At 36.5% G+C, this 25036-nt stretch overlaps 1 protein-coding gene across 1 annotated transcript in view; it reads right to left on the reverse strand.

The window, feature by feature from the left end:
* LOC139733353 (cdc42-interacting protein 4-like) overlaps window positions 1–25036 on the reverse strand; it is a 118918-nt gene that overhangs the window by 39462 nt on the left and 54420 nt on the right. Inside the window, exons 3-9 of the mRNA XM_071644189.1 lie at window positions 17985–18035; window positions 16680–16890; window positions 14931–15035; window positions 12095–12223; window positions 11553–11699; window positions 9500–9712; window positions 4696–4710 (exon numbers count right to left, since the gene is read on the reverse strand). Of these exons, the coding sequence (XP_071500290.1) occupies window positions 4696–4710; window positions 9500–9712; window positions 11553–11699; window positions 12095–12223; window positions 14931–15035; window positions 16680–16890; window positions 17985–18035 (871 nt within the window). The remainder of the gene's footprint in view (window positions 1–4695; window positions 4711–9499; window positions 9713–11552; window positions 11700–12094; window positions 12224–14930; window positions 15036–16679; window positions 16891–17984; window positions 18036–25036) is intronic.

Genomic DNA, 25036 nt, shown 5'->3' on the forward strand with positions numbered 1-25036 from the left:
CTAATATTTCAGGAAACAGTTCTTGAACAGTCAACATGAATGTGCAAATAGTGAAGTGACATCATCCCCTCACAACTTGAAATATAGTTTGTAACATTTTGAAATTTCGAGTTTTTTATTCAGATGCAATTAAGTCCCAGTCTCAAATCCTGATATATGTATGTCTTACTTATCATTATTCTCAAGTTATTCAACCACGAATATCATGTTTTACACTTAGATAACAGTAATATTGAACTTTTGTCACTTTTTTTTTTGTGCACAATCAATGACAAATTGAGAGGTGATGACATCATCAGCTCACTCATTTGCATATTCATATAAACTGTACGAGAACTGTTCTGCAGAAATAACTGAAACTTCACAACTTCGTAACTTCCCTAATTTTTATCTGATTTTGATCAAATTTTTACTACTGTTTTATTCATAAGATATTACTTATACCAGGACTAACATATAACAGGACTGGACTTCCTCTTTAACCCAATCTGTCTGCATACTTCGGCCTTCAAAAGCTCATTTATATGTTCTCTACCTCACGTCACAAAGTCAGCCTTGACTTCACAATAGACTAACCAGGAAGTGTTATCTTTGGGTTGACACATTATAGTGCCATACTCATTTCACTGCTAATAAAAGTGGTTTCATTAATGTCCATTAGTGCGTAGGAAGACAGGGGGGTAAAGAAGGGGCACTTCTCTTCACCCCTTTGATGGCGGCGGCAAATGCCGCTTCAATTTCATCCAGCTATTCAGGTAATAGAGTTAAAAATGGCAAATTGTATGAGCCCAACTACCTCAAAATCACACGATACTAAGGGGGTATGGCATTAAGAACTTAGAAGACTTTTTTGAGTAATGCATTGATACTATTGTTTGTTGTTTTTTTTTTCTTTTTGGTCAAGACTGCCATGCTTTTTCTGGCTGACAGGCTAGAGCTTTTTCTTGTCACTTACAGCTGTACTTCCTTCCCATTTTCTGCAGAAGACAATTTTGTGAAAAGCATTTAAATTAGTGCTTTGTTTATAAAAATGCCACTTTTTATATATATATATACTGTTTATGCCATACAGTATGCAAGGTTTTATTTATTCATCTATTTTTTAATTGAATCTTGAATTCACCAACATTGCCTCTAGCTAGGCAAGATGGTATTGTCCTCACAAAGTGGAATCATACTTCTTTGTAACACATTTCACACATGTGGATCTTGATAACAAATTTTTTTATAAAAGCCCTGATTCCTTTGATAAATGATTGCTAAATAAAAGGCATATCGAGTATATGCAGTACATCAACATACTTTCTTTTTTGAGTATAGCTTTGAGGAAGAAAATGTAAGGTACAGCAACATCTTTTTGTGAAGACATCGCACAGCATGTCAAAATAAATGTACAAGATTTCCCATTTTATTAGACATTACTTTTTAATAGCCAACGGGTGAAAATCTGAGCTGCATGATCAGTTTATATATTATATATATTGCATATAAAACAAAGCTTTAACAGATAGGGGGTGTGTCATATATTTCTCCACAAATATATTGATGGCGATAGCATAATAGTTCAAACTTTTGAATGCTTGATTTTGCTTTTGTCTCTTTTATTTTCAAACCCATTCAAGCAGATTTTGACATATCAGCCAGCAAAATTTGACAGTATTTTAAATTGAGCCACCGGCAAGCTGATCAATGTCCCCTTAAGTGTTAGTCAGTTCATATATCTTAACGAATGCCCACCACTACAACATCTGAAAATTGATAAAATAATACAATCCTTGTCTCAATCTTAATACTCGTGATATTCAAGATATTATACTAATAATCATATCATCAAAATAATAACAGAGCTTTAATATTAAAGAGAAAATAACTATGCAATCCCACTTAGCTCATTATGTGTTTTTTTGTTTGTTTTCTTTGTTTTTATGGTATTTGGCACATTCATATCATTTTTGCTTCAATTTGCATGTGATAAAAGACACAAATATGTGGGCATTTGCAAGATCCCACTCAAAGGATGGAATGATCTTTACCTGCAAAATAAATCTTCAAGACCAATTTTTAGTGTCAAAAGTTCACTGAGACTTCAGACTCTCGCATCAAGCCAGCAGGTCAAAGGTCAATTATTACGTTTCTGGTGCTGAGCAATGATTTACTTCCAAGTTGTTAAGTGTGAAGAAGATTAATGGAGCTCTGTAAAATGAGACACTATAGTGTGTGTGTGTGTGGGGGGGGGGGGGGTGTCTTCTCTAAGATGATCACATAAAACAATATACACACAAAGACAGAACAAAAACTTGGTAAGTGCCGCACAAAGGGAAGCTTGGATGAATGTGAAACTGGACTTTGTCAAGTTATGACATTCTGTGTTGGTGCTTGTCGCACCCATTAATGGGCGACCAAATGAGGAAATACAGAGAGCATTTAAACTGGGACTAGCGAACATGATCCAAGTTCACTGCTAAATTACAGAGTATATTAGGCTGTGTTACCAGCAGTTCGTTTTCATTCTTATAACCTGAATTGTGAGCTGGCTAGTGAAAAGTCAAATGATATCCTGTAAGTGATCCTGACACATGAAATCGTTTGAAAGTGATCATGTGATTATCTGTGTTAGTAATCAAAAGGACTTCAAAATCGCTTTGACTCCAAAATACATCACGGGGTGAAACTGAAATACAACACAGTTTCAAAAACTTTTCAAAAGGTTACGGCAGCTAAACATTTACTTGCTTTTGCCAGGAACAAAAAAATCAAGTAAACAATAACTTATCACACAATATTTATCAAAGGGAAAGTTAAAAAATGAGGGACTGTGAAAAATAAACAATAAATGAACTGTTTAAGACAAGTGCAGACAGAGGGTCACCAACATAATATACACAACACAAATGTCCAGATGATTAACAATATATTTTGTGCGCTAATTTGCTAAATGCAATTCTTCTGCTAAATGAATGATTTTATCCAAGTCTCTTCTTATGAAACGTTGGTATAAAATTCTTGCTCATATCTAATACCCTTTTCACGTCCTGACTACAGTGTCTTGTAAACTGGTTCAGATGTCTGCATGTGTACATCATATACATGTACCGATATAAATTCAACTGATTAGGTTTTTAATGCTTAGGTCTCTACAATGTAAAGAACAACAAATGTTTACCAGCAACTATGCTCCCACCAGCTACCCACATACAAATGCAATAATGTGTTGTGCTTGATTAATATGATATGATGAAAGAGAGCTACAATTGTATTAGCTTCTCCCAACGCCCCACCTGAACGGCAAAGATCTTTTCATGACTGACACAGAAACTGTGATACACGTATGGTGGCTATGTACAGGGGCATGTATTACATAACAGGGGCGTCAAGTTGGGAAGGAAGGGGGTGGGGATGTGGTGCTGACATACAGTAAACACACTATCTAGTGACGTGAACTTTGAACCTATCATTTGCTGTTGTCTTTTCTTACTACTCATTCCCAATCTGCACACATTTGATCACGGTCCAAGTGCTCATGTGATTTGTGAAAAACATCTCTTTTTTTCCCCGTTTAGGTCAATGTTGATGATAACATGGAATTCTGTATATTATAATGAAGCTGGATGTGCATGACGGTTGCCAATTTGCTGCATGGTGCAGACACAATCTTTCGTATAAAGTTTATGCTCACAACAGATAGGCTTCACACAAATGGTAAATCCAGTCTTTTGATCCATTGACTGATGAGGTGGTGGCTATTTCAGACCAGGAACTAAGTGTTGGCATTTTCAATTATCACTAAAATTTGCAATGGAATTGGTTGAAAATGATCATTAAGAAGGCATCATTCAACAGTCAGATTAATGGGTATCTATGGTTGACTCTACAGTGCCACTTGGGATTTTGAGGAATCTTAGTTTCCACTTCAGTAGCATGACATGAGAGAGCTATGTATGGACGAAGAATGATTCAAGGCTGTTTATTAGCCTTTGATGTGCCAAAGGATGGTTGGTCAGTTTGCTTAAAATACTCCAGGTACCATACAGTGCCAATTGTGTGCAGTGTGAGAAGGTCTGGGGTTAGAATGACAACTTACACCGACTAAATGCTACACTGGTGGTTGTGATCAAATTAACAACTGAATTTTGGCTCCAAAGTGCAGCTCGCTCTATTTGTCATATTGTTTCATAGTCGGACAAAAATGAATAAATCATAATTTTGCATCTGCTGTTTATGAAGATTTCATATCCCTCATCAGGGCTTTCGTACAAACTGAAATTGCAACAAAATTACAATGCAGATTCACAATTGCTACTAAATCTGAGCCGAGATGGAAATAAGCTTTGATTCCTCAAATAGGGAGCAGGAGTATGATGGCGCTGTTCCCCCGATAAAAGATACAGCACTGACCAACAGATACAGCACTGACCAGCAGACACTGCACTGACCAGCAGACACTGCACTCGGCCTTAATTTGGTATGGCAATGAAGACATTAAAAACATATTCTCTCCACACAATGTTGCTGCTGAATATGGGCACACCAACGGTCCAATAACTTTGTAATGTATGCTCTTGGGATTAAGCAATCTTGTCAGTTACCAACCTCTATACCTGGTGACTACATGTTATGATATACAACAAGGTATGTAACTATAAATGATTACATGTACATGGAGTTGCACATGTGACAAATAACTTCTATTCTCACCTCACGGCCGAGTCCCTGCCAAAAATCAGATAAAAAGAAAATAAAAAACAAAAATACAGAGAGACTTTTAACCAGGAGATCTCATTTTTTGTCTCTACATCTCAAAACGCTGACATGTACTCCACATTTGCGCACACTGACGTGGTAATGCACAAAAAAGTACAGTTTTATACAGGAAGCACCTAAACACATAGACTTATAACTTCATAAAACAGAGAGTGACACGAAATATACATGAAACACCTCCACACGAGGTCTCTGCCCCTTGCTGTAACAATTAGAACAAAAATGGTACTCAACAGCTGAAATGATCACATATATTTGAGACAATATGGTCATGTTGAAGTTAGACGTCATGACAGGGTGTTTGTTAGTTTTTGCCAATTTTGTTACTTTTTGGCTTTTTAGCACAACAGCTTTCTCATGCTAAAATACGTTCTATAAAAAAAAGAAGCACTGTAATTACAATGAAAATGCTTTGTTTATAGCTGGATTAATTCTTGTAAAGGAGTTAGTCTTCTCAAAAAACATAACTGCATCGGTCAGGAGGAAAGCACAGAATTAATATTGATCTCGAGCATAGAGACAAAAAAAAGAGAGGATGAAATTAACTCAGTAAAATGATGAAATATCAAAAAAATCTTAATCCTGCCTTCTTTCTGTAATAAAAAAAAACCCAAAACAAAACTGGAAATGAAAAAAATATTCTTGCCCCACAAGTGAATATTGGTTCTTTATGGGTGAAAATGAGCTCCAATAGTTTCTTATAGTAAGCATAGGATTACAAATCTCCACCAGCAAACAAACTGAAAATAAGCAAAAATTGTGGGAAACACCCAATTTGAACTTATGGAGCAAGAAAATATAATTTCATTACCATAACTATGCTGGAGCTTGCAGTAGGAACATATTTATATAAGGAATAGGCATAGAGTCATTCATATTACCAGCTTCTTACCAGATTACTATTGGAAAAAATGACTGCATACAGCACCAATGTTTCAAAAATGAAGGTTAGCACTAATGGTTGGGCTTTATCTTCATGATATATGATGGAACTAAAATTATGCATCAACAATTTCACACGATCTCATAGATACAAATAATTTCATGCATGTAAATTGTGTATCTGACTATTAAACCTATATGTGTGCATCGCATTGATTTTGAAGTAATTTGACAGTGGATTTCTACAAGTACTGTATGATGTATTTGTGATATTCAACACAAAATCTCATTCAATTATGAAATACTGTAAAAGTGGAATTTTCTCCTTTTTTGTGGAAATTTTCACGTATTTTGTGCAATATCAAGCTAGCGCGAAAATAAAAGCACGCTAATTTTTTGCTTGTTATATGTAACATTCCTATACATTTTTAATTTCAAGGTGGATATATCATATACGAACATCAACTGCTACTTTACATGTATTTGTAATTTTCTTCACGTTTGCTAGTCCTGTATTGTGAGTGAATTTACTGTCATAGCGTGGGCCAGTTACTGTTTACCATAGTATGTGCTGCCAAAACCCTTAGCTGTCTTGGCAGCATTGAGCTGTTTGAAATACTCACTCAATCAGCGTGACTGTCCACAACACTACAGTAAAACACGCGAAACATATCCTATTCTGCCAAGTGGAAAAAATCAATCACGTAAATCTTTCCACTTTTACAGTCATAATGATAAATGGATCTACATCTATGTGTCTGTCACATTGTTCTACAATCTACAGTAGCCTCTTGTGAGGTGCATGAACTGAAAAATTTTGAATTACTGTTACCAGGACAGAAATTATCAGCCTTGTGACCATACACGGGAATGGTATGTTTTCTTCACGACCTTGTTCTTGTATAAAATCAAATGCAATGCGCAGTTGATTGAGAAAAAGAACAGTTTTGAAGAACTGCACTATGTTCTTCAATATCTGGTCATGTGAGCAGGAATGGCATTCCACAAGGCTTGTAGAATGCAATTGCAGATGGCCTCCTGACATTCAAACTGACATAATTTTTCTCAAAAAGTCAAGCAAATTATTATAACTTTTGCTGATCTATTTTGTACAATCTGTACTGCCTTCACGAAATCAACATTTCTCCTGGGGGGGGGGGGGGGGCACATTCTCTTCTGCTAATCTAGTCAACTGACTTATTTCTGTTATGAAACTCCTGCAATATCTTCCAAAAAAATGGAGAGTTTGATTTTAAAGGTGGCAAGAGTTGGGGGAAAGAGAAGGGAGGGAGAACAAATGTAACTGCTTATAACCACTACCCCAGAACATCTACTGACTAGCTGGCACTAGCTACAGCTTCTATGATATTACTTTCTACCAATGTATACATGTGTTTCTAGGCACTGGAAAATGTTTGCTGTGCTGCAATTTTAATGCAGTATGAATTGAAGATTGCACGATTTATGAGAGGGAAATGCATGCTGCATCAGTTCTACAACTACTGTGCAATGTAAAACTTGTGTTATCGTTTCCTTGTCAACTCAAAAGTGATGTATAAACCAATACTGCCCAGAGAGTGTGTATCAAAGGAAAATTCTGCTCCATATTCAAGTTTTGTCTGATAAATAGAATACAATCAAACAGACAGAAGTGTAAGTGTTTCTTGATAATCAGATCTTAGATTAAAAAGCAAGCGAATTCTGATATCATGTCTAACATGTTTTTATCTGTGATCTAAATTTATGTAAGCTTCCATAAGTCTAATACCAGTCTATTCATGGTAGTCAACTTGAATGAGACTTGGTATCTCCCTTTAAATCGTTTTTACAAGCCTATTGTTTTTGTTTCCCAGCGCTTACACAGAGTGGCTACTCTCATACTTTCCTTCTACCTCTAAATCACATGCCATTTGACACCCTTCTTTATGGGGACTGTCTGGTTTTAAAGCAATCACATGACATTCATGAGTGCATGGTTACGAAAGCACAACTGACTCCATAACGAAAGCACTCTTGTCTCTGAAGCTGTTACTCCATTTAAAGAGATTTTACATGGATCAATTGATAAGAATCAGTTCATAAAAATTCTAATTCTAAAAACAGAAGGAAAACTATCTTACAGAGCATGATTTGTATGCATGTGTTTAATCCATCAACCCTAATTCTCATCTGATTGCATAATCTAAACATTAGAATTGGTACTTCTGTTTGTTTTGTGGGTTTTTTTCGGTGGATGTTTATGAATACTGAACAGTGTTTTGTACAAAAAAAAAAAAAAAAAATCAGAATCTAAGTCATCTCTTTAACCTGTTGCATATTTTAAATGGGATGAATACACAGCTCTTGTGGTTGTACATTTGCTTTTGCTGCTGAGAAACCTCCATCCAGCAGTGTTCATCATTGGATTCTAGGAAGTTGTTCAGCCAAGTAAGATGTGTACAATGTGCAGTTCAGTAGGAGAAGGGGAAACCCCTTTTTACCCTGCACTCTCACATTACATGGAAATGACGGTGATATTTCAGTGTTACTTTGCTAAATACGGCATCATCCATCATTGGTTCAATATATCATCAGCTATGAGCTGGGGAAATTTTTGCAACACAAAAAGAATGCTTTTTAAAAAGTTTTTTTCTCTTTTGATTCATAACTGATTTAAATAAATTTCTTTCTTTTTTTGAATTCTAAAAATATCAAGAATACAATGATCATTTGTGGATGGTGGAAAACTATGATCTACTGTGGCTAGCATTTCCCTTTAATTTTGATATTTGATCATGTGCAAAATTGATGTATGATGTGCCTGGATGTGACAGTCAGTGATCTAATTGCTATCATATGATTATCTTCTGAAAAAATGATGTGTATGAGAATGCACAAAATTCATTAGTTGTAATTATTGGTGCTGAGGTGTGTTACTGAATAATGATATTTAGTGTGTGTGCAACATTATATATATATATCTTATCAGCATGGTGTTGCAAGAATACATGTACTATGATCATGGCTACAAAATTGAATATAATTTCCCTGAAAAAATGACGCAAATCATAAGACAACAAAAACAAAATGGCTGAGAAGAAACAAAACAAAATATGCAAGGTTTAGACGGTAATAGGAAACAGAAGTTGCAGAAAAATGATGGGAACTCATAGCCATCCAATGAGCCATGTAGCATTCATATCAAGGCCAGTAATATGCGTGGTCTCCCATGAATATTGAACGAAATTGGAACTCAAAGAAAAATGCACTTTTGAAGCTGTGTCATATGAATGGATGGACTTGCATAGCACCAGTACAAAGAAAAAACACAAATAAAATAAAACATATAACTGCTTTTCTGTTAAAAGGCAGCTGATCTGAAGATGTCATTTTGAATAGATATATATGGAGGAAAGCATTTCCTTTCATTTCATGTGTTAGATCGGTCATTCTGATCTCTTTTTTGTTTCGTTTCTCTTTGCGACACATATCTTCAAAAGTACTTACTTTCTTTCTGATATTAAAGATACCACCACGCTTTTTTTCTTTCTTAAAGCCGGGGGCGACCCCATTTGCGCTGCCTACGCTGGTCTGAGACACAGTGTCAGGTTCGGGCTCACTAGGGCTGGGCTCATCCAAATCTTGCATGGGGAAGTCGTCGGGAGGAATCAACCCCGACTTGAACTTATCAATAGTCCTCTTGGAATCCTGGGTTGTTAGGAGGGCGGGGCACGTAGAGAGGAAGAGGGGTAGAAAGGGAGAGGGTGATAGGAAAAGATAGAGAGAGTAATAGAAAAGGGAGAGAGTAACAACAAAAGGGAAGGTGAGAATCTTGATATTAAGAGACTTGGGGTACGAGTGGGGTTAGCATGTGTACCTTTTTGCCAAACATGCCAAAAATGGTGCCTTTATTCTTGCGCTTGCGCATTGCCATGGATCCCGTGCCGTTGTTGACGTGGTCCTTGAGGCTGTGAACGGAGAGGGTATCGATGTCCGACTCCTTGCGCTGCATGTCGTCGTAGTCGACCTGGGGGATGTCGTCGGGCGGGGCATGCCCCGTTTTGAACCTTTCTATCGTCAACCTTGCATCCTATGAGGAAAAAGTTGGCCGGCATGTCATCAAATCAAAAACAGAATCAAGAAATGTACATGAATATTACCACAACAGTCTTAAGGCAGCATATTCAATTCACCAGCATGCCTGGAAGATAGAGAAATTCAACGTCAGGGTGTTTTCTATCCTTTGAGCACTGAAGGGGTCTTTCCCAATGAATGTACATAGGCCTACCCATGAAATCTCACGCAACCCATGGTACAGAAAAGAAAGTGAAAGCACCCATAAATAATAATATATTTGTAGTCAAGCTATTTTTAACACTTTACTGATATACTAGCACTTTGGCGTTTGTTTTTTTTTCTTTTCTCTGCTTCTGCATTTAAGAAATGACATGATATTTTTCTTGAATGCCATTTCTCATTACTTTTTTTTTCCCGTCAACTTTGGATATCAATCTATGGACTTGCCATGCAAAATTTGAAGAATATTACATGTATTTCATACCCAAAATCATTGTGAAGAGGAAATTAGAACAAAACCTCCTGACATACACATGCATTATTAAGCTTGTGTCTGACTTTACCTTTGTGTCTAACTTTAGGTACATAGAAATGAGCCCTTCAATTATGCAAATTTTTTAATGTGCACTGAAAAAAGAAATAAAATCATTTCTTTGAGTTTTGGCCGTGAATACCCGTCAGCTCGCCATCCAACCAAGTTGTGTCTGGCTACAGGGAGTTGATACTATATTAAGAATTAACACATACTGAAGGAGATACACAGTGTACTTCGTGATACAGGAACTGACATAAGAGGAAAATGAAAGAAGGTGACTTGAACGGAGAATAGACACTTGACAGACGGCACAGGAGAACTTGGCTACTCAGGAGGAAGAAAGGGGAGGATGTGTTAGATACATGACATAAATGGATTAAATACCGGACATTCATATTTCCCTGAGCATTTATCATTCATTTTAATACGCAAAGCTGAAACTTTAAGATCTCTTTTCACACATGATATCAGATGCTGGATATGCATAAAAGATGAAGAGTTCTAGGAGTAGTTCCTTTTTCTCACTAATTCAATTTGAACTGCCTTTTCGATGGAAAAAGATACATGTCATCAGATGTTAAAGAGTATAAGAGACATATTTAGAAGAGGAGCTCCTTTGTTTACACAATTTTGAACTCTCTTATTGATAGATTTTGACATACCTTTGTCTGACTCTGTTCATGAGTCTAGGGTTTGTTTTTGATGTGTAAGGTATTACTTTTCTGTCACTTTAAAATAGTCTGAAAGCAGACATCTATAGAGAAGCAAGCATACACAGTCATGATTAATCAACAATGAAAAAACGACCTTGAAAGGTGACATTACGTAATCATTACAACTACATCTGTATGACTTATCATAAAAGAATATAATTGCATGCACATGTTTTATAATGTGCTCAGTATCAAACAGAGTCTGCATATTTTGCTGTTGTATTATACAAGAGCTGGTTAGGAGGAGATGACTATATAAACACGAATCAAATATTGATCAGTTCCCAATAAATTCCAATGAAATAAGAACTCAAATTAACTACAGAGCACTTTTACAGCTACATCATTATGAATTATTATGAATATTGGTCTGTTAGAAATCTTACTACCTAATCTGTTTTGTTTTGTTTTGTTTTCTCCCTCCCCAAAGCTAACAATAAGCATGTCCTGCACAGTACACAGCAAAATGATTTATTCTAGACCCACTGATGGAAGAAGGACACAAGTGTCAAGACTTAGAAAAATGTCACAGAACATCTAGACATAACAAAGACAAGGGAAGAGAAAGTCTCCCATTGAGATAAGGCAGCAGAGAATATACTTACAGCTGCTGAGTCTATTTTTTCTGCCTCAGCGGTCATTGTGTCCAGACAGTTGTTGATGAGAGGAATGACATGCCGATGACCCTCCGCAAAGACTTTGTAGAACTCGCCCAGCCGCTGAATCCGTCTCTCGTCCATCTCTTGAATTTTCTGCCACATGCAAATGAAAGGAAATACCCCTTCAAATACTTTAGCATTCTGCCCTCTTGGATTACTACATGTGGGATTACACATTTTGGAAACTAAACTGCAGTCTTCATTTCATGTAAACATACCAATTCTTTATCCCTAAAATGTGATGACATGAAAGATAGAATCAATAAATGCATTTGAAAGCAATTTTGCTCAATTAACATACATTCTATTTCTGTTGCTATTTTAATGCTGTCAAAACAATCCTTACTCATTACTGATAATAAGAGTAAAATTGTAAAAGACCCAAAGAATACACACTAACACATACATGTACACACACATACCAAAAAAAAAGAAGAAGAAGAAAGAATCTGAGATATAATTAGTATATAAATGCAAAGGTTACTTACGTTGAATATTTGTGGGATTTTAGTGTAGTAGAAATCACGCTGGTCCTTGTTCGTGTGATCTAGTTGAAGAATGTAGTTATCCTTGCACTCGCATTTCTGTTGGTTTTTGGCATTCATAGTTTGCCGGTACTGTAAGAAAGAAAGGTCATGTAAGTGGACATTTCATTGCATAAATGAATGCATAACATACATTAATATTCATTTGAAATGAAAAATATATTGATAACTGGGTATGTGTACACATGTAATTTATATACAATTAAATCTAGATAGATACGTAGACAGATAGGATTGAAAAATAAGTGACTGAAAGAACAAACAAATTTAGGAATGAATGAATGAAACAGATAGATCAATTATATTAATATCACTTCATGAATAAATCGTTCCATTCAGTAATTAATCAGTTTTAGGCACACATTTCTGAATAGATGCATCTAGAAAATAGCAGTGATGCAACCATTACACATGATAGATCAGGCCACTGATCAAGTCTGTCATTAGGAGAATAAAGTGCTATAAAGTACTATCACTCGTAAGGTTCTGGTCTCTGGTTTGCTAATTGATTGATGACTTTATGGAGTTTTGCTACGAGCAGGATCTACTGCTGGTATTCCATTACCAGTGTCAAAGTCGGGTTAAGTCAGCTGTAATCTACCACATCGTTCTGAGTGGAACTTAGGATTGAAGCAACAGTACAGAGTTCAGTTTGACTGTAGAATTAATTCAAAAGGGAGAATTATGACAGCTTAAACAGGGAAAAGCCATTTTGTTACCACTGAGCACACCAAGGATAGGGAATAGCACTTTAAAAAAAAAAAAAAAAATGAAAGCCATTTAATCAGGTGGTATGTACATGTTACTGGTAGGAATGAATTGGAATGAAATACCAAATTTGTGTCTTGACATAATCATGATATTCTTCCAATTTCTTTTTTGAAATTGAAATTACAGTTGTTCATATCTCTCTTTTGACAGGGAAAGATGTCCTGGGCCCTGTTTCATAAAGCTGTTCGTAAAGTTACGCATGACTTTACAAACGACTGGAATGTGGCCCATTTTTTTTCCCCTTAGTAAATACGTTTTAACAAAGTACGACTGTATGTCAATATTAATCATCTACATTGGGGCAAAAGTACACTTTTAACTAGAAACATGTGTTAACATGTAAGAATAATCGTTATCATCTGCAAATTTCAACTTTAGGTATTGAAATTAACAATGATTAGGAAACCCACCTGACTTGCCATACTTATTACCAAGTCGTTCTTATAGCTGTGTGTAACTTTGCTAACAACTTTATGAAACAGGGTCCTGGAATGATGTGTACATTGTCTCAATATATTTTCCATTCTTTCCTCTCAATGTCATTGAAGCCTTCTTATTCTTGCATACGTGCACAGGTGGTAACACGATTTCCTATATCTGGGGCTAGGGCCTGATATCAGCATGGTCCTGCATCCTTTCCCCGTGCAAGACAGACACAACTACAGGAAACTGCACCTGTGTGTTCACTTCCTTCATAGAACTCACCCTGTGTCTATATCTATGGGATTAGATGGCTTGGGAGTCAACAGGTTAAGAGAGCAAAGTACATTTATAAGCAAGCATCACCAACCAAACAAACTGTGTTCATAAGCTACATGTATGACTGGCTATCACTGAGGCTGCCATATGGGCTGCATTCATGACATCCGTTGGAATTTGATGTGTTCCTTTAACCAGACTTTTCATTATACCGTGTGGGATTGAAACCACTACCAAGCATGTTAGCCACTCAGAGTACAATGTGCTCCAAGGCAACACACAGGAAGGATCACTTTCACTTCCCGGTAGTGGTCAGAGTTAGTCTGACTCGCACTACGTGAGGTCTTCTCTTTCCCTCACGAGTCCACAGGCAGGGGCGGATCCAGGAATTCCATATAGGGCGGACGCCTTTACAAAATTAAAGGGGGGCACACTTGCCCCCCATTTTTTTCTTTTTATTTCTTTTGTTTCAACAAAAAATAAAGAGGGGGCGCGCGCCTGGTGCGCCCCCCTCTGGATCCGCCACTGACATGAGTGCAGCTCAGTCCACTATCTTAAAGGCAACTTCCGGTGTCAGGTTCAAAAGGCTGTAAGTAACAGCACAAGAGTCATGGTAACCAAGAAGGTGGTTACCCTTTGGATGCTCACTTGGTAATACTTACAAATTTAATCCGTTGAGGATGGACTGATTTTGCTGCGACACACATTTCCCATAGACCCCTGCCCGAGTATACTCGGGACTTGTCCTCAACGGGTTAACATCCTGCCAATTCAAATCATATGACTCCTGCCAAGTTTAGGCAAAATCTAGCCCCCCAGGCATTCCCCCACCCCCCCCCCCCCCAAAAAAAAAAAGAGAAAAAAAAGAGAGAACATACTGGGTATTTGGGCTCAGCTTCATAGCCCCCCCCCCCCCCCCCACCCCCTTCCTGGACACTAGAGTCATGTGTACAAATTGTGATAACCTCTACAGATTTCTCAAAAGTCTGGTAAAGAACCACCCACTAATCTTCACAAAAATAAAAATGTTGCACTAAGAAAATGAGAATTGTGTAGTTCTCTGTATATCTTACATCATTCCACTTCTGTGATTACAAATTGTTGTAGCCTACTTATCCAGAGATTGATCTAATCAAATTCAATTCAATTCAATCAAATTTATAACTTTTGAAAAGATTGTCAAATTTTCCTCCAACTACAATGATGTGATCTGCCAATATTTACACATTCACTATGTCTACATACGCAGTTTGGGTACATTTCCCTGTAAATGTATTTTTTAAAGGGAGAGATTAGAAGAAATACTTACCTTTTCAACTTGTGCCTTTGTTTGGTTCATGTCATCGTTTGCTCTCTCAAACTGGAGTTTGGCCTGAACCCAGGCTTCATGTGAGTGCTTGTATGTCGTCTTCGTCTGCAAGGTATTGAGATATGTTATTATTATTATTATTATTATCATTATTATTATTATTATTATATCTTCAGCTCAGCCAAATAAAAATGACAATAACATTAACATAACATACATTCATATGGAATGGCACAGTTGATGTATAACACACAGTATGAATGTTATCATCAAACTCAGGATAGAACTTTTAAGACACTAAAACAATACCACATAGACCAACCCCCCCCCCCCCCCCAAAAAAAAAAAGAAAAAAGAAAAATCATTGAGCTATGGCACAACATTAAATGAACTATACATAATGTATATGAAATTATTTTTCTGAATTAAAAACAAAAGGAATTCCCAATTAAAAGAAATCGATAGAACTTTAACATTCCTCACTGCAGCCAAATACAGTAAAACAAAATTTAGAATATAAAATACAGAAGAGCATATACATTTACATTTAACTCTAAAATTGGGAGCATGCCTGTTTGATAAATCAAACTCAAGATTAAACATTTTAAATGTACATAAAGGTAAGGGAGCTTTACACGTGGCAGTTCTTTTTTTTTAATTATTATACAAAAGTTTCATTTTAGCCGACCAAATAAAATATATAAAGATATATAGATAATCATATTGGGACCTGAATTTTTACTTTGTTGCTACGGGAGTTTTGTTATAACGTGTTCTTTATAATGGGACTTAATATGGAAGGGCATTGTGTATCAAATGAGTTATTGAAGGGGACTTCCTATACACCTGTGGCTATTTGAAAAACTTGTACCACTTCAGCTGTGCAGATGGTTGTCTCACGAAAACATAGACTTATATTTACTACACACTGCAAAGGACGGAGTTGGGAATTGGAAAATGAGAAGAGAAATGATATTTTTCAGCTTCTGTCTCACAGCTAGATAGCACAGGACTATGAAAGACTGCACATGGAAGAAAGAATTAGGTCTTCTTCTTTGTCGTATCTAAACATCTACACATAGTCATGAGATATTTGGCCAGGACTTGGCACATCGCAGAGCCTTCTCATTAGCAGCCATCAGGTCATTTTTGCTACAGAAGTACACTGTTCCTCACAGCTAGGGTACTGGAGAAGGTGTGGCATGGTATTAGGTGTGCCACAGTCACAATATATGCTGTCATCAGTAGAATATCCCCACTAGAGGATAGAATTAGGTATAACCACGGGCTAGGTACAGTCCTGGGCTGAAGATCACAAAGGGGTAAGTAAAGCATGTCATACGAGGACGACAGGAGTAGCAATTTTTGACAGCATTACTACCAACTACAATTGATAGCAGTACAAAGAAAAGCAAGCATGAAACATCACATCCAAATTCTTTAAAAAAAAAAGATCTCACTCTACAATGGTTACTATCTATCATTTCAATTCCAAATGAACATTGATTATATGATTTGGAATTGTAATGTTTGAGATCTACTTGCTTTATTACCATTCCAGTTTTCAATACCTTGAGGGGCAATTTCATGGTCTGTTGACCTCTCTTAAGTGTTCTTTTGGTCACACATGCAATGCACTTGGGTGTTTAACCCTGCAAAACCTTTATTCAAATGATTCAAATGACTGGCTTCTAACAAAAACTGTTACAATTCCCCTGTCCACTCATCAACTCATGAGGGCGCCCTTACACTCTCCAGTTTCTTGATGGATTTCTCCAGGTTGCTGTCCTCCTGCTTGAAGTCCTGGAGGTGCTTCTTGCGCTCCGCCCTCAGCTCCTGCATCAGAGCCTGCACCTCCTTCATCACGTTGTTGATGAGCGACTCGCCCACGATTTCGTGCTGGTTGGCTATGCTGTTCATCTCCTGCAGAATCTGGCGGAAGGCGCTCAGCGACGAGTACCTAGTCGGGATTTGGCGGGGGGAGAGGGATGCACAAACATCAAAGAGGCAAAAGAAAATACATTGGCACCAACTGTCCATGCGGCAAGCACAAAGACATCTGATTAAGAAAACAGTTCATAAATTGTATCACTATGTGACAAATTTAACAGAAATATTCGGAGCACTGTACACTACACTGTATAATAGGATAAAACAGCAATAATTTAGCTGTTCTTCTAGAGTGCAAACTTGTTATCGTTACTGTTCTTAAATGAAAAAAAAAAATATGGGGCCCTATGGAAAAATAATTTGCACCAGGTAAAAGTGATAGAAAATTCAAGCAATTTCATAAGCAGATCAAACATTGATAATATTCAAACTCATGCTAATAAAATGTACACTTCTTTCTGCTATGCTAATAAAAAAACATTTTTACTTCTTTCTCCTCACGTCCCACAATCACAAAGTGAATGTATACCACTTTTTGTCACACAAAGAGACCGTTCACATAGCAGTATTGTTACAAACATTTTGTCTTTCAATCTTCAAATGAAAGTTACTTTTCCCTACATTCATTGGTAGAGGAAAGATCCATGCTGCTGGATCCATCGATGAGGTCACTCTGTTGGCAAAGTCCTTCATAAAGAGAATTACCTCTAACTAAATATCAGGATGCTACTAGCCCACTTGCCCTGGCAACTGAACCTCACCATTTGGGAAAGTAACGCAAACAAGCACCTGACTCTTTAGAAAGTATAGGCCAATTCGAAGAGATATATTTTGTAATGCCCTGAATAAGAAACAGATATAAAGTTTTCCAAATTCATGAAATTCTTCCGTTAAGATGTTTTCATTGCAACTTATTGACAAATTGCCCTATATTGATGTACATTTGTAAGCACTGAATTGATCAGTGTTTTAGTAGTAGCTATGATAAAAAATCATGGTCAAATATGTATGCATATGATTTTTTATCATGGCTACTACTTGAAAACACCGATCAATTCAGTGCTTATTTACGTCAATGTAGGGCAATTTGTCAATAAGTTGCAAAGATATAAGTTTATTACAATTTCTCAGCTAAGTCTGATACTCCAAATTGTTGCTACTCACTTATATTCTTCTTCCTCCTTTTTCTTGGGTAGGTAGTTTTTGTAGAGTTTTCTGGAAGATAAAGGGGAGGGAAAGAGATATGATTGATCTCAATATTTGTCTACTACAATTCATACATGCATGTATCATTCTTGAAGAAGAGATATCATCAGTCACCTCATACTGAACCAGCTAGGATCACCTCTGATTGATGTTAGAGGAGAGCAAGAACATTTGTGAAATGGTGCAACACTTGACTTAACACTATTATTATAATTAAACCATAAATACATGTACTTGAATACTGTGATATTAATGCATAATCATATTAATACTACTTGCACATATAACTCTATTACCTGTATAGTATGGCACACACACAACACGCAGAAATATTCCAATTACCCTTTAATGTGATGAAAAAAAGCATAGAATCATTGTGGTGTTTTTGTTTGTTTTTTTCCTTGACAACATACTGAGGACCCCATCTGACAATATGTGAAAGTTTGTCCATTAACAGACACACTAGTGGGGTGGCTTAGTGACAAATATACTGATAATCGTGACACGCCGGACAAAAGTGTCATTTTTTCCTCAGACATTTGTATATATATAAAGATCAAAATTAGGGGGTGCTCCAAGAAATCCGCTAACAGAAAAAATGAGAAAACGCCCTTAATTTGTACATAACAATAATGTCTGAATTCAAAGACTATACACAGGACATTCGCCAGGTTTCTGTACAATGCAATGCAATGTACATGGTTGCTAGTCTTAAAATTCAGACCCATAATACGACATATTATGTGCATGTTTACAGTAATACACCATTTTTACTGGTTTTCCTATGGTAACAGGTGGTTAGTCTGTGTTGCAGACCTGAGGGAGGTGTGTTGGAATAGTCCAGTTTTCTTAAGCACCTTTTCATTAAATAATTTGATATAATTTCTGGTAAAGGATTTTTTTAGTACTGTCTACCTCCTGTAGAGAAATGGCAAAGAGTGACATGTGACTCTGGCTCAGATACTTTAAATCTTGGGCAATGACTTAGCCAGGTGTAGGACTATGTCACAGCTCATTTTTTCTCCCAGAACTACTAGTTCACCAGTAGAAGAGCTGCATATTCCATTGAGAACTTAAGGTTTTGGGTATTGCCATACATATTTCCTAACAAATTTAACCCGTTTCCTCCAAGATTGTGTGAATTCCATAGGTTTAGCGCAGGGATTACCTGGTTCCCGTAAGCAATTTTTATTGTCCGCACTTCCCCTCTCTATATGTTTCTTATTTCTTATGGGGGTTATTCAAATGTTTAAAAAGGTTAAAAGTTTGTTTTCATAGATGAAGTTGAATTTAGACAATTTGAATATTTTTAAAAATATATTGATATTTGTAATTTCACTCATAAAGACTTAAAGCGGTTTGAATATTTTTGGTCTGATAGCTATGTATAGACATGTTATTAAAAAGTAAAAGCAATGTTTGATTGGTTCACATTATCCAAAGAGGGTGGGATGTAGTTGGCTGGTGAACAAAGTCTATGGGGGAGTTTAAAAAGTTGATAGAAATAAAACAAAATCGGTATAGAGCAGAATCTAAATCACAATATAATATGACAAAATTCCCGACCCCAAAGGCGGTTGATTCTATGATGCTTTATGTCAAAATACATTTCACCAAAATACATGTGATTGATAGGAGGAAAAAGTATAGTACATTAAAAACAATATAGTTCAACTAACCCCATTAGTCCAGCAGCATAATGAAATGATTGTTAAGTTTTTCGCCTTGTCAATTGAAGATGATGTTACATAATGACAATTATCAAAGTCAGCTAGATCTAGTATATCAAGAAACCAAAAAGAAGGGGTGGGGTGGGGAGAGAAGAATGAAGTAAGTTATTAGTATCTGTAGTTGTGGTTTTCAGTATATTCATTTTAATTTCCTTAATTTCCGTTAGGTCATCATGGATTGGAGCATTTGTGTACTAGTAATCTGCCAGGAACAAAAACAAGAAAAACTTAAAGGTCCTATACACTTTTGGGAGAGTGACTTGAAAAAAATGTTCAGGATATCACATTTTATGCATAATATGTGTAGGTCTGGGGGCATTTCATGAAGCATTTTGTCCGACAAGTTGTCGGACAAATTTGCTCTCTGCCAATCAGATGCAAGGATTTCTGTAGTTTGTAACAGTTTGTCAGAAAAATATCTGACCAAACTGCTTCATGAAATGCCCCCCCCCCCCCTGTTGTATCACAAGACATCCTACCATAATTTTTATACAGTTTTTGCAATCAAAGCAAACATATAAAGAGATATCAGTATTTTTCTCATTAAAGCATAAATGCGGACGGTTTAGTCTGGAAACATGTTATCATAGAAATATTGTTCACATTTTGTGTTATCAACAATACTTAACATTGATTATACAGATTCATTTTTACAGAGGTTCTTTCTATCCGTAACTCACACTTAAGAACAATTTTCAAGCACTAATTTTGGGTTTTTGCCTTTAATTATCCACAAAAAGGAGGACTCAATGCATAAAAGGTGTATGCTTTATTTTTGGAAAATGTTGAGGAGATCAGGAAAATTATATATATTGATGTAGATTTTGGACCTGAAGGAGCAGTTGAAGCATTTTTAAGAAACAATGCCTTGTGGCATCGTTCTTATCATCAAAAATTAATAATGACAAACTCAAATGAAAATTGGAGGGGGGGGGGGGGGAGAGAAAAGACGAACATATTGACATGAGACAGCTTGGTAAAGATTAAACGCTATAATAGACAATGCAGCCTCTTTTCTCAGTTCATACTTATCCAGAGTGTGTGCTTTCTTTCCAGTACCGGTATTATTATTTAGATAGGTTAGGAGAATCCCTTTGAATTGTGTGATACATCATTTTAAAGCTTACAGTCTGCTCTTTCAGAATCTGTCCTTAAAGGACAAGTCCACCTTCATGCACACATGGATTCAGTGAATACAACAATATTAGTAGGACACATCACAGAAAGCTTGGAAAAAATCGTATAATCCGTTCAAAAGTTATGATTTTTTCAGGTATCTGCACAGTCGCGGCTGGATGAAAAGACTACCACAGTGTATGATGTCACATGCGCACATTCTAAGGAAAATAAAATGAGAATTTCACAAAACCATACTTTTTGAATAAAGTTCACATAGTTTCTTTGACTTGCTACTGACGTATGTCAAGGGTAATATTATTCCCCCTGCCTTCTGAAAGAGAAGTCGAGTATCCTTTTGTAAGCGAAAATAATTTATGTTGAATTTTCTTTATTCATTCTTTATATCGTTGTACACATGTGACATTACAAGGTATAGTAGTCTTCTCATCCAGCCTCGACTGCATGAGCAGAAACTTCAAAAATGCATTACTTTAGAACGGATTGTCCAATTTTCCTCAAACTCTCACTGATGTGTTCTACTATTGTTGCTGCATTCACTCAACCCACATGCTATAAAGGTGACAAATCTTTGTCTGGCGACTTTTTTGTTGATAAATTATACCAACCCTGATGGAAATCTCTTCAAATTCATAAGTTCTGAAGTCTCCTTTAAGTTTAACCAAAATCTATATATATAGTTGCCATGGCAACATACCACTTAACACTAATGAAAAGTATTTCAAACCTCTATACATCCCGTCGATCAGTTGTACCTATTCAAATGGAATCTCTTCCAAACTGGAAAATAGCCTCCTGTAACTAACTTCAATAAAAACCCTAGTTTTGGGTTGCCATGGCAACGCACAAATCAACAATTATATTTGACCCCTGGTTTATACTCTTGGTACCTTCTATACAACGTTCATATCAAATTTTGTGAAAATTGAATCTTCCTCCCTCGAGAAATAAACAAAAACATGATTTTTAGAAAAAGTTCATTGACCTTTGACCTTTTACCTTTGGAAAATTCACTCCAAATTCAATCAAAATATTTTACTTGTTCTCAATATTCTTCCTGCCAAGTTTTATCCAGATTGGATATTCCTGACCTGAGAAATAGTCAAAAAACCAATTTCACAAATAAAGGTCATTGACCTTTGACCTCTGACCTCCTTCCCAGCATCAATTTTCTTGGAGCACCCTATTTTTTGAGAAGGTACATCATGAAGTACCTTTGGTGAAAAAATCATGCTTTTGTCCGCCGTGTCACGATAATTTCACTAAGCCACCCCACTACACGTGCTGAGCTCAATGTCATTTCTGCCCTTAGAGAGGTCCCCACAAGGACAAACACACAGAGTGTGTCACAGTATGTGTACATGTATGAAGTAAAACTACATCGTAATGTTCATTGCTGGTGTATGTTTATATTCCCCGTATCTGTCACAGCAGCTGGATGTGAGACAGACTCAATATCTAATAATGCCTTTAAATCATTACAACCTGGGCCCCATTTCATCAAACAAGCAAACCAAACAAACAAACAAACACACAACAACAACAATAACAATAAAAAAACTAACTATGCAAGAAAACTAACTCTTTGCTGAAATGCAGTGTCATCTTAATTAGAATTCAGCTTCCTGATTGGCTGTTGCTATGGAATGTTGCCATTCTAGAAATTGCTATCCCAACATCTTTTATGAAATGGGGCCCTGGTGTACAGTAAAAGATTCCTGCTAATCAGGACATGTCATAGAACATCTTTGTCCACAAACACGCACTGTCCTGCACAAATACTAGTACCGGGTACCCCTATTTAGGCCTACAGCTGTACCTCTCAAATACGTACATTGTACACAACTTGCTTCATTGCTAAAGATTGTAACGATACAGCTAGTTCTTACAATGCAATGAAGGTTACACGCAGGTTAGGCTATATGCCAAAACTGTACATACTTTTAAAAGCCAAAAATATGAAAAGGAAAATTTCTTTCACAACTGGCGCACTGACAGCAACAAAGGGGAGAAGAGTGAATAGTCCATTCTTTTTGTACAAAGAACCTGCTCAGTCCTCCCGTGAATAGTGTCTTTTTTCATGTACTTTTTTTATTTTGGGGTGGAAGTTTGTTTGCCTTTGCAGAATTTTTTTCCATTACACAAAAAGAATGCAATGGCCCAGATACAGCATAGTAAGTAGGCCCCTGTGTGCCTGTTTTTAGTTGACGCATCTGTTTGCATATAATGTACGTCACTGTTTACACTTTAAAATACAGTCTGGAGTTTAAAATGAAATTACACCACAATACATAGCTCATATGAACTGAAAGCACGTACATGTAGGTATACCTATGATAAAATTACTTTTGCAGCATATTTGTGACACACAAATTTTAGCATAACATTTACACAAAGAGCAGGTAATTGCCATTTGACCTGCAGTATGTCACCTACATCTGTATAGTACAGTTTTAAGCTGTTGAAAACAACCCTTTTGTGCAAAAATCAAGAATAAAACCCAAAATATGAGGTTTCTTGTATTCATAAAGAACAAATTTGCTTTGTTAATAGATATACAAGTGGTAACTTTATTTTATATGCTAATCTTATAGAGGGCAGTGACTTTCTCCTACATGTATTTGATGTATTCATTTTAAAGCATCAAAAATTATGAAAGAAAACACAAGTTCTATTGTATTTTTATTTTTTTATTTTTTTTTTTGGGGGGGGGGAGGCAGACACAGATGTTAGTTGCATTAATATAAAAAATAAGAAATAATGAATGTGCAAAATTACAGTCACATGACTATTCCCTTGTTTCATTATTTGTGATTTTTCTGACATTCAGACTCATTGTGCTCCTGCTGTATATCTGACTTTGCCAAATTTTCTAAGCCTTGCAGCTCCCTTGCCATGGTTTTCAATGAAAGTGATTCTCATGGGGGAAGGGGGAGGGGGAGGGGGAGGGGGAGAGGAGACTGTTCCATCCGGCATGTACTAAGATGCAGGATGTCGGGAAGATGGAGCTACTTAATACACTGTAGCTTAAAGGACAAGTTCACCTTCATAAACATAAGGATTGAGAAAATGCAACAATATTAGTAGAACACATCAGTGAAAGTTTGAGGAAAATTGGACAATCGATGCAAAAGTTATGAATTTTTTAAATTTTTGTGTTGGAACCGCTGGATGAGGAGACTACTACAGCTTGTGAGTCATATGCGTACAACAGTATAAAGAAAATGTAAAAGAAAATTCAACATATTTTCACTTTTTTCGCATAATAAAAGAGCACTTGACTTGCCTCTTTCTAAAGGCAGGGGGGATAGTATTACCCACAACATTTGTCGGTAACGAGTCAGGGGAATGTGTACTTTTTTCAAAAGATGGAATTTTGTGAAATTCTCTTTATATTTTCCTTATATTGTTGTACGCATGTGACATCTAAGTTATTCACACACTGCAGTAGTCTTCTCATCCAGCGGGTACTGCACAAAAACTTCAAAAATTCATAACTTTTGAACGGATTGTCTGATTTTCCTCAAACTTTCAATGGTGTGTTCTACCAATATTGCTACATTCTCTCAATCCTTATGTTTATGAAGGTGAACTTGTCCTTTAAAGGCACCAATTAACGTTGTTTCTGGTTGAAAAGTCTGAGCTGCAGGTTTCTTATACATACATGTACATTGCAGCATGGTAACTACACTTCTTTGTGCACAGTTGTACTGATAGTGATAGTATAATTTTGAAGACTTTTGTATGCTGGAGTGCTTTTTCACACACTTTGTTGTCATCATACAGCTCAAACAGCAAACTTAGACAATTTCTGAAATACAGCACAGCCAACACAATGCTAAAACAGTGTCTTTTAGAGTAAGAAAACAGATGGGAAATAACAACGAAGGGTCTGGAAACTAGGCTAGGAATGCCATCCGTTTACCACTCCCCTGATTTTGAATTGTTTTGTTTGTTTGTTGCTGTTGTTGTTGTTTTTCTGCTTTGTCATTCTGATAATTGATTTCTGGCAGGTGATGGATGGACTTGAGATGAGCGTGAGTGGGTCCATTCACACACAAGACTTTATCAGTTTTTCGATTCTGGTGCAAACCCCATTCACACATAACAAAAAACAACGCAAAACAAAAACAAAGAAGAAGT

The sequence above is a fragment of the Diadema antillarum genome, unplaced genomic scaffold (genome assembly GCF_040938485.1).
Source record: "Diadema antillarum isolate AM-2024a unplaced genomic scaffold, OU_Dant_1.0 seq00000472_RagTag, whole genome shotgun sequence".
Classification (NCBI taxonomy): domain Eukaryota; kingdom Metazoa; phylum Echinodermata; class Echinoidea; order Diadematoida; family Diadematidae; genus Diadema; species Diadema antillarum.